Source organism: Acinonyx jubatus, chromosome D4 (assembly GCF_027475565.1).
Source record: "Acinonyx jubatus isolate Ajub_Pintada_27869175 chromosome D4, VMU_Ajub_asm_v1.0, whole genome shotgun sequence".
NCBI lineage: Eukaryota > Metazoa > Chordata > Mammalia > Carnivora > Felidae > Acinonyx > Acinonyx jubatus.
In genome coordinates, this window is record NC_069391.1 from 36,995,802 (window position 1) to 37,006,680 (window position 10,879).

General features: G+C 40.3%; 1 protein-coding gene across 10 annotated transcripts in view; it reads right to left on the reverse strand.

Moving 5' to 3' along the window:
• The window catches only part of UNC13B (unc-13 homolog B), a 237,719-nt gene extending 229,549 nt beyond the window's left edge, over positions 1 to 8,170 (reverse strand). The window contains exon 1 of one of the 10 annotated variants that reach the window (XR_008291122.1): positions 2,295 to 8,170. Coding sequence is in view for 9 of the 10 variants with exons in the window: in XM_053204957.1 (XP_053060932.1) it covers positions 2,295 to 2,316 (22 nt within the window). In the remaining variant the exon portion in view is untranslated. The remainder of the gene's footprint in view (positions 1 to 2,294) is intronic. The other 9 variants (XM_053204957.1, XM_027039368.2, XM_027039370.2 and 6 more) reach the window with 9 other exon arrangements.
• Between the last annotated feature and the right edge of the window lie 2,709 nt (positions 8,171 to 10,879).

Here is a 10,879-nt window from a genome sequence, read left to right on the forward strand (position 1 = left end):
CATACCACAAATGATTTATGTTTAAACGAGTTCAGAGGTTAAAGAGTGTAAAGGAGAAAAAGACCACAGTGGACAGGAACTTAGGAAGTTTTCAACAACAACAAAAAGGTAGACTCTAAGTCGAGAAAGGAATAATACATTTTTGATAAGCAGAAAATTCAAAAAGAATATTTTTGGGAGTACAAATGCAGAACAGGAATGAGCAAAGTTAGTGCTAGAGCTAAGTATCTGCATAAGGATAAGCAAGAATATAGGGCCAAAAAGGAGAGCCCTTAACCTGTAGGCAATAAGGAATGATTAATGAGTTAGATCAAGAAACTGACTTCTTTAGATGTCTGGGGATAATTAAATACCAGTTTGCCAATTTCTACATCAGTTTTTACAACTGTGTGAACTTTGACTACAGGGAAAAAATCTCTAATTCAATTCTACTCCAAGATGAACTGAAATTGAGTTATACAATATCATTACATAGGCTTATCTCATAATATGAACAACATTCCTATCTGCCAAAATATAACACAAGGAATATCATTTTAGAAAGATTTATTTTGATCCATTTCTGTAAGTTTCCCCAGAACGAATACTTTACCATTTAATATGAATACTTCTCTACAAGGTAGCTACTTGTTTCAGTAATTAATAATCTTCAAGATCTTCATTCAAAAAACAATGACCTGCTGGCCTCCAATCCCTCAGGTTCAAAAGAAGAGAGATTCCACTAATATAACATGAATAAGGAAAGAAGAGGTTAGCTAAATAGCAGAATTTCTAGACAATGAAAGTTGACCCATATTAGAACAAATGAAAATAGCAGCAGCTCCTTCTCTGAAGTTATTTAAATTCAATTAAATAGGAATTTCTGGTTTAATAGTGTTCCTGCCTCAAGTGTCTTTCATAAAGACTAGCATTGTAATAAGGTATGGCAGTAGGGATTTTAACTGTCCAAGGGACATTGCAAAACCCAACCTCTCCCAAATCCTGCTACTCAACAGCAGGGATCTAAAGGAATAAATAGATCCCCAGCTGCTGAGAGAAAACGTCTTACTAAAAGCAAAGCAAAATTCTCATTAATGAAAAATCAACCATGAAGAAAAAAAATTGTCTCATAATCCCTGGAAATAGCCAAATCCATTTTGGGTTAATGCAGATTTAACAAAAACAGAGGAAGAGAACAGAGCAAAACAGTTCCCTTTGCCAGTAACTGAGGGAAACACCTATCAGGGAAATCACAAATAACAATGCTTCTAATCCACTGAGCCAAAAGAAATATGAACTCTATCTAGTGAACAGTACCAGGAAAATGCCCTTGTAGATAAATTCTCCCTCTCACCATCAAGCCTATCTTGTTCAACACCATTATGATAGGCCATAACTTGAATTTTCCAAGATCAAATTCAATGGGTAATCCAAACCCTGTTTTTTCTGATGAGATAATCTCTAAAATCACAGTCCTCACATGCATGTATTTATTCAAAGCCAGCGTTGAGCTTCTGTATCAGGCACCAGGAATACAAAAACCAGTAACAAACAGTCTCTACCCTCACGGAGCTTAATCCATGCACCTTGCCTCATCTTAAACCCCAAAGCTCTTGCCTTAAAATACCTTCTTAGAGTGGCCAACTGTTCTCAGTGAAAAAGCAATAAAGGCCCTTTAGTTACTGTAATAAAAGCTAATGAATATACACATAAATCATACGTGTTATGTTCGCTCCAAAAAGGAGAGAAGACAACACAACTTCCCAAGTCGAATATGAGAATAAACTTAGCCTAGACTACAAAGAAGCCGGGAACGAGACAAGCAACAGAGGGGTGTAAGCGAAGAAATACACTAGAAGAAGGGATGTGACCGCTGTACCACATTGCGTTCAAACAACGATAAAAAGAACCTGCTACTAAGCCGCCTTTAGTTTCACGGTGTAAGGAAAAGGAAAAAAAGAATGGGAGACTGCCTACTCTTGAACCAACTATTCGCGGTCACCTAGCTAGTCCACTCTCACTAGACAAGAGGGCCAGTCACTGTTTAATAGGATCTGGGCCTGCCAGCCAACAACTCTGTCACATGGCCACTGGAATGGAGAGGTTAACAGTCCCTCACGTGAGAGTGAGGAAAAATAAGAAAGAGTGGAAAGAACTCTTTAAATGTTTATAAATGAGTTAACATAATCTACCCCCGAGGCACGGACGAGAAGTGAAGTTTGGAAAAGGTAGTACAGCAATGCCCACTGGAAGCTTGCGGGGACCCTTCGGCGGCCCGCGTCTTCCTCCCACCCTGCCACAGTCCCCACACTCACCGCGCACACAGAGCAGCGACATGGCCGAGGCGCTGGCAAGTCGCCGCCGCACCCGGCAGCTCCCTCTTTCCTCTCAGCAGGTGCCGCGGCTGTTCCCGTAATCGGCCCCACAGGTCTGACCTCTCCACATGGTCCCCGTGGCAGGCAGCGTCCCGCCGCTCCCTTGAACCCGCTTCAATTCTCAACGTCTGACCGCACTCCCGATAGCTGTGAGTACGGGCAAGCAGGCAGGAGACTGGGCGCGGCACCACGGCGCCATCGCTAGGAGGCAGGAGCTACCGGGACTCTCTCCCACCCCGGCTTCACCCCACAGGGCTCCGGGAGAGCTCCTAGAAGGAGCCAACCCGTGGCGCTCCGCCTCTCAGCCAATCAACTCACGCCTAGTCCGCCGACCCCTCCTCCCATAAGCCCATAAGAGGTGGGGTTTCCTTCCTCTTTCCCTACGTGCAAGAAGACAGCTCCTCCCTCTAATAAGGCTTGGCACTGAGAGGGAGGGGCTTCCCCACACCTGTGTCAGGAGATAACTGAAGCCCTCTGCTCCTCCCGCGTGGACAGAGCTCCCACCCAAGATTCTTTTGATTGAAGAATTTTCATCGGACTTCTTTAAAGAGTCTAGCCATTGGAGCCCACCGAGCACCTACTTATGGTAATTTAACAAGATCGTACCACGGGCAGGTTTTAATTACCAACTACAGAAAAAACAAAGGAAAATAACTGAGTGAGCATAAAGTAAAATGTTTGGAGACTTCAATTCTGTTTGTTTTATTTATTTTTGAAGGGGGGGGGGGAAGAGGAGCCAAAGCGGGCTCTGCACTGACAGCAGCAAGCCAGATTTGGGGCTCCAACTCACCAACCATGAGATCATGACCTGAGCCAAAACCAAGAATGGGAAGCTTAACCAAGCCACCCAGGCACCCCTTGGAGACGTCAGTTCTTATCTAGATCTTGTTTCCTTTTAAGTTTATTTATTTTGAGAGAGAATGCACAAGCAGGGCAGGGACAGAGAGAGGAGAGAGAGAGAATCCCAAGCAGGCTCCTCACCATCAGCACAGAGCCCCACAAGGGGCTGGAACTCAGGAACTGTGAGATCATAGCCTGAACCGAAATCAAGAGTTAGACGTTTAACCACCTGAGGCACCCAGGCCCCCCTAGACCTTTTTTTCCTGCATGCTATTGTATCTCCAATGTCTATAATAGTACTTGGGACATAGAAATCAGTCCGTAATATTTACTGAATGAAGGATAAAGGGAAAATAGGCATTTTAAGCTACGACTTCTGGTAAGATGACATATGCACATATGAGGAAGTGAAAAAGACCAGAGCAGAAAACATGAAGACCCGTAGTATAATGTACAGATCCAACACCCCCTCCATGCCACAGTTCTGATTCAATTGGTTTGGGGTAACTCTCAAACTATTTTTAAAAGCTCCCCAGGTGATTCTAATGTGATGCCAGGGCTGAGCATCATTAGAGGACATGCTTTCTAAGGTTTCAGTAGCCCAGCTTGGGTGTCAGCATTTGCAAGTTCTTGGTCCCATAGGATTCTGCCTGCTAGACTCAGGGAGTGTCCGTCAATCTAACATGGTCTTTGCCCTCCAAAAACAAACCTATCAGATGATTTTTCTCACTGGAAAAGTTGCTATGAGAAAGTGACCCTCCAAATGCTATAGCAAGAGCCTAAAGAAGACGACTTGATCTTCCCAGTGCTCATCCAAATTTGGAATAATAATCCTGAGGAAGATTTTGACCAGGGCACTCAGCCAGCCCACTCAACACAGATGCTGACCATAAAAATAATGGGCATTCTCTGGGCTGCTGGAGGTTGAACTACCTAGCTATTTAGCCCAGCTGTCCTTTGTAAAATTGTGAAGCGCATGAACTTTGAAGCCAGTCAGATCCACCTGGTGTATCATCTATTGTCATGTAATAAACTACTCCAAAATGTAATGGCTTAAACATTTATTATCTTATAGTTTCTGGGTCAAGAATCTGAGTAGGGCTAGATTGGGTCCTCTGGTTCAGGTTTTTTTACAGACTGCTATCAAAGCGCCAGCTTGATTGCAACAGGATCCACTATCAAGCTCATTCATGTGACTGTTAGCAGGACTCAATTTCTCTTCAGCTATTGAACTGAAAGCCTCAGTTCCTTATTGGCTATTGGCTTGTCTCAGTTCCTTGTCTGAGACAAGATGGCTGCTTGCTTCATCGAAGCATTCAAACTGAGAAAGCAATAGAGTCTGCTAGCAAGATGGAAGTTACAGTCTTCTTAACATAATCACAGAAGTGACTTCCCCTAGTTTTTGCTGTATTCTATTCATCAGAAGCAAGTCACATTTTAGGGAAGAAGATTACACAAGGAAATGAATATCACCAGGAGCTGCCTCATTGGGGCAGCCATCTTTGGGGAACCATCTCAGAAATCTGCATACCATACCTAGATTTGAGTCCTAGCTCTGATACTTGTTACCTTGGGCAAGCTACATGACCTCAATTTCCCAAAGAATAATGATAGTAACTACTTTATAAGATAGTTTCCAGGCTTAAACGAGGAACTGCATTTAAATTACCTGATGCATGTCCAATACATGTTTGTTATTACTTAGGCTGTGGATACAAAGGGAGGAATGTGGCTGGGAGGTAAAGAGAAGGTAAGCAGAGCAAGGGTCACTGTCTAAAGGTTGTGATGAAAGCTCTGAGGCATCCCAGTTTCCCAGTTTAAAGTTCAGAGGAAAAAGGCAATGAGGTCTTCTTGCCCTCTAGACACTTGACCAGGACCATTTATACTCATCAGCAAGGTAAGTGTATCTTCAGAAGCAACTCAAACAGGGATAGAAAGCCAGTCCTCCATGCTTCAGTCTTCATTAGTGTTTCCAAGTACAGTACTTGAAAGTTCTCCAGCATTTGGAGTTTACACTTGTGTTTAGCTGGCAGGTAGCTGAGAGCTAAGACTCTAAAATCCAGTAAATGAGAGGGAAGGTGAGAGGGATCCAGGAAAGTAGGTAGTGAAGAGAACGTAAGAATCTCAAGAGGGTAAGACCAAAACACCCAGGTTTGGCATTGTTGCTGCCTCTTTGGGAGGCCTCAGGCAGGAGAGAAAAGGGGACTGGGTAAGAACCCTGATGCAGGGGTTCCCTCTACCAACTTTATGACTATCTTTAAGCTATTCAACAAGGTCATTAAAAGTTTACTCTTTCCTCAAGTTCCTTATCCCTTGGGAAATGTCTCCCAATGCCTCCATAGAGAAATTTAATATAAATAACTAAATTAACAAATATTTATTGTTTTTTAGCTCAGTCTTAATGAAAGGAAAAAGTAAACAAAGCACTATCCTTTGTTTACTATTCCTAACAAAGTTACTATCCTTAAATAGTTTATAAGGTGACAGGAAAGGTCTGTGAAAGAATAAGGATCTAAACTAGGGCAGTAAATATGGAACTGAGGGGGAAGAAAAGGGACAATCCCTTTAACACTTCTCAGTGTTACGGAACTAATGTGATAGAATTTGGCACACAATGACTATGAATACAGTAAAGAATATCCTTTCTTTAGTAGCAAACCATTGGATGAGAAGGCAGGGGGAGACAGGGAGAGAGTTTTAAAGTCAGGTTGACTGGAAGGATGGTGCTACAGTTTTTACTGATAGATAGGAAATCAAGGATGCATAGGTTCTGGGGAAAGATGTTTCCTTTTGAACACATACATTAAGTTTGAGATTGTGTGGTATATTCTTACAAATAAATGCATTAGATGATGTGGAACTGAACCCTAAGCAATCAGTCCAAGCTAGAGACAGAGATTTCAATCAATAAAAATGTAACTACTTTAATCTCCATTTTTTATAAAGAAAATGAAGCAAAACTGGAATGCAGCCCAGCTGCAGCTTTCACCAGAACTCAAGCCGTTAGCCATAATGCTATATTGCCCCTCAAATAGTAGAGGAATTCAGCAGAAGCTGTGAAAGGAATCAAAATAAGCTTCACAAGAGAAGTAGCATGTGGAGGAGATGGATCTCAAAGCATGGATAAACCTGAACATGCAAATGTGGAAGAAAGGGTATTTCATATACAGAGAGTAAGTTGCATGAACAAATCAGGAAATGGACACATTGAATCTGTACTGGCATTTAGGAGTAAGCTGCAAAGAATCTGAGAGTTGGAGCCCTATGGTTGTCAGGAGACTATATAGAATGAGAAAGGAACAAAGGTCATTTATAGAGAACACCTACTTTTAAGGAGTAGGAAAAAGAGACAGAAAAGGACTGGTCAGAGAGGGAAAACAGGAAAATAAACAAATCACCTGTATAGTGTTCCAGTATAGATCTTATCTCATTGAAGAGTAATTGCATACCTATCCTTTCTTTAGACACAGAGCTCCTCAACAGCAAAGGATGTATTTTCTGTGTCTTTATCCCTAACACATAACACATAGCACACCTGGTAAAGGTGTCCAAAAAAGATTTCTTGACTAATCAAATACATAAATGAATTCATGAATGAGAATGTTTTAAGGTTTGGTTGTTGTCAAAGATGAAAAAAAAACCTGGACATTAGTCAAGTGATTAGGACAGATTCAATCAGTAATATACTATTGCAATAGGGAAAATAGTCTAACACAAACTGAACTCATCTTCAATTTGTATAGAGGTAACTGGACGTTTTAAAGGGAGAATGGAAAAATAAAATAAAATAAAATAAAGGCAGAATGGAGGGGCACCTGGGTAGCTCAGTGGGTTGAGCATCCGACTTTGGCTCAGGTCATGATTTCACAGTTCATGACTTTGAGCACCACATCAGGCTTGCTGCTGTCAGCATGGAGCCTGCTTTGGATCCTCTGTCCCCTTCTCTCTCTGCTCCTCCCTTGCTTGTGTTCTCTCTCCCAAAAATAAATAAAATATTTTAAAAAATAAATAAAGGGAACATGAAAGAATAAGGTGAAAGTTCATAAGAGGGAGCTCAGAAGAGTCAGAGAAGTTATAAATTCCAAAGCAGCAAACCTAGAGTAGAAATGTTATTCCCATGCTTAAAATTCATGACTTAGCCTGGCATATTTGGGGGTGGGGGTTGTTTTTTTAAAGATTTTATTTTTAAGTAATCTCTACACCCAACGTGGGGCTCAAACTCACAACACTGAGATCAAGAGTCACATGCTCTTCTGACTGAGTCAGCCAGGCGCCCCTAGCCTGGCATATTCATACTGTCAAATGAATAAAATTCCACTGTGGGAATATATTCCATGAAAATAATTCAAATGAATGGGAGATAATGTGTGCAAGGATTTGTACAGGATTATCTAAGTAGTGAAATCTGAAAATCAGAATGCCAAACAATTCAATGAACTCTAATAAATCAGTTTATTCATCACTATCAAGTAATTACTTAATATTTATGAATAACACTGTAATCTTATACAAATGGATAAACATCAGGAGAGGAGGCCATACCAGAGATATAGGTGTTAATGCATTCAAGAAAAATTTATTGAGCATCCACCAAATACTACACATAGTGCTACAGGTACAAAGCGGAACAAGACATTCCTTCAAAGAATGCAGTCTGGGGATAAACAGACTGTGAATAGTACTATGATTATAGTTAAGAGGAAGAAGTGGGTTGTTTGCACATGTAACCTGGAGGTTTCAGAATTGTTTAAATGCTTAATAAGTTGGGGTGTGAGGAACTTAGCAAACATATAACCTTCGTGAGGGAAAGGATGTGTGTTTCTCTCTATTGGAAAAAATTATCCAAGACTTGCAAACAAGGAAAAGAAATTACTGGGTGTACAGTTTTAGTACTTGCAATTTTAGTACTGGGCACTATCTAGAGCAGAGACCAGCAAACTTCATCTATAAAGGACCATACAGTAAATATTTAGAGTTCAGGCCAAAAAAAAAAAAAAAAGCAAAATTGAAGCTATTGTATAGGTACTTGTATAAGGAGAGAAAATAAATTTCTACAAGTTTTTAATTGGTAACATTCAAAATAAACCAACAATAATTGAATACAAGTTTTTGGTACTACAGGTCTACCAATGAGAATGATAAAATTATTTGGGGGAGTATATATTTTGTTTACTTGGGGTTCAAAGTATCAGAATCAATTGCAAATGTTCAACTATTAATGGTGATCTGTAATGAGATTTTATGTATATCGTCTGTTTTTTCACACAGATAACTACTGTCAAATACTGATATCAGTCAATGAGCATGTGATTCAATTGAGCATATTCAGTGCCTGGAAAGCATTTTTAAATTCTATTAGATTCTCTTCTTGATAGTTGCTCAATTTTTTAATGAAATTTTTAAAAATTTTTTAAGTTTGTTTATTTTGAGAGACAGAGACATAGAGAGCACAAGGCAGAGAGGAGAGACAGAATCCCAAGCAGGCTCCGTGCCATCAGTGCAGAGCCGATGTGGGGCTCAAAATCACGAACTGTGAGATCATGACCTGAGCAAGATCAAGAGTCAGACAGACACTTAACCGACTGTGCAACCCAGACACCCCAATGAAGGTGGGTTTTTTTTTGTTTTTTTGTTTGTTTGTTTTTTAAGTAATCTCTATGCCCAGCTCAAACTCACAATCCCGAGATCAAGAGTCACATGTTCTACTGACTGAGCCAGCCCGGGCACCCCTGTTCCATTTTTGCCCAGAAAATCATAATAAAACTGCACCAATGCTAAGCCATCAAATACCTGTGTAGTGGGACAAATCAAGATATTCAGCTTCTACCTCTGACAAAACAAAAAAACAAAAAACCCTACAGAAATGATATGATTAATTTTATGAGAGCGAATGAAGTCAACTGTTAAACGACTAGTTTTATAACACATGATAAATTTACATATTTCCCACAAAGTACTTTCTGCAATGAATAACCATATACTTTAAACACATTACATTTTCACAAACCTTGTAAATTTGTTGAACCAAGCCTTTTTTCTGCTCCACATATATTTTTGCCACTATCAGTCATAACACAGTTTAGCAGATTCCCTTTCAGGTTGTGCTAAATTAGTGTTTTCTCAACTTCTTTGAAAACATTTTTACCTGTAATTGTTTCATGCAGACTATTCATAGAGGTTAATTCTTCAGTCACTTCAAATTCAGCATTGACTTGTCAAATAAACAACTGAATGGTATTGGTAACTGTGGACGCATCAAGAGCTAAGGAAAACTACTTGAAATCATTTGCTTTGGTTTTTTGTTTTGTTTATTTTTTAAGTAATCTCTACACCCGAGGTGGAGCTGGAACCACAACTCCAAGACCAAGGGTCACCTACCGCACCAACTGAGCCAGCCAGGCACCCCTCATTTGCTTTTGTTTTTAAATCGGCTATTGTGTTGTTCTTGTTGGGGGAAATAAAACAAACCTGCTAGCAAAAAGCCCCCTCCTTGCCAATATAGAGGAGTAAAAGAACATACTTGGTTACTGAATAAGAACTAACAGATTACATATATATAATGTAGCCTGAAAATAATTTCAAAGTTAGGACAAAATCTTACATAATGTATACAGCAAAACACTAGAAAGAACAAAGCACGAGAAAGCCCTAATGAGACAAAGGGCTGCACCTCTTAATAGTCTTCTGTACCTCTCCAAAGAAATCCTTGTTTGCAGAGGTCATTTGGTCCACAACCTTGGAGATAGCTCTACATTGTAAAAACTGGTGACTAGGCTTAATCCCTAGAGAGATTTATCTTTATACTAAAGTTGAGAATAATGATTCAGATTTACCACATCTCTAAGAAAACACTCCAACAGGAGAGAATAAATGATCTCTTTGCCCTTTATAAATAAAGAAAATCATTTTAATTTACCCTTAAACTTCCAGTGTCTTCAATTCAAGCAAGCGTTCTCACCAAAAGGCAAACAGTCCTATGCACGTTTTTAAAATATTTATTAATTTATTATTTTTTAAAAAATGTTTTAATGTTTATTTTTGAGAGAAAGAGACAGAGTGTGAGCAGGAGAGAGGCAGAGAGAGAGGGAGACACAGAATGGGAAGCAGGCTCTAGGCTCTGAGCTGTCAGCACAGAGCCCAATATGGGGCTTGAACTCACCATCAGTGAGGTCGTGACCTGAGCCTAAGTCAAAGCCTAACTGACTGAGCCACCCAGGCTCCCCTATTATTATTATTTTTAAAGAGACAGGACGCAAGTGGGGGAAAGGGCAGGAGGGAGAGAAAGAGAGAGATTGAGAGAGAGAATCTTAAGCAAGCTCCAACTGAGAGCTCCATTCCATGACCCTGGGGTTATGACCTGAGCTGAAATCAAGAGTTAGGAGCTCAAATGACTGAGCCACCCAAGTGTCCCAAATTTATTTCTTTGGACATATTTCTTCAGCTGTTACAAACATTTCTTTGCAGCTGGGAGTCCCAGGGAACACTAAGGGCGTTCTTTAACTGCCTGATCCGTTCAGAGTCCTAAATTGGTGTTGCCTGTGGTTTGGAGGCAAAAGACCTCTAAAACAGTATGCTTGTAGCCTGGTCCTGCAGGCTCTAATTCCAAATCAGGGAAGAGGATAGCAAGGCAAATGTCAGGTATTCTCATGCCTCTTATAATCTCTCCTGAGGCAAAATTGAGGTCT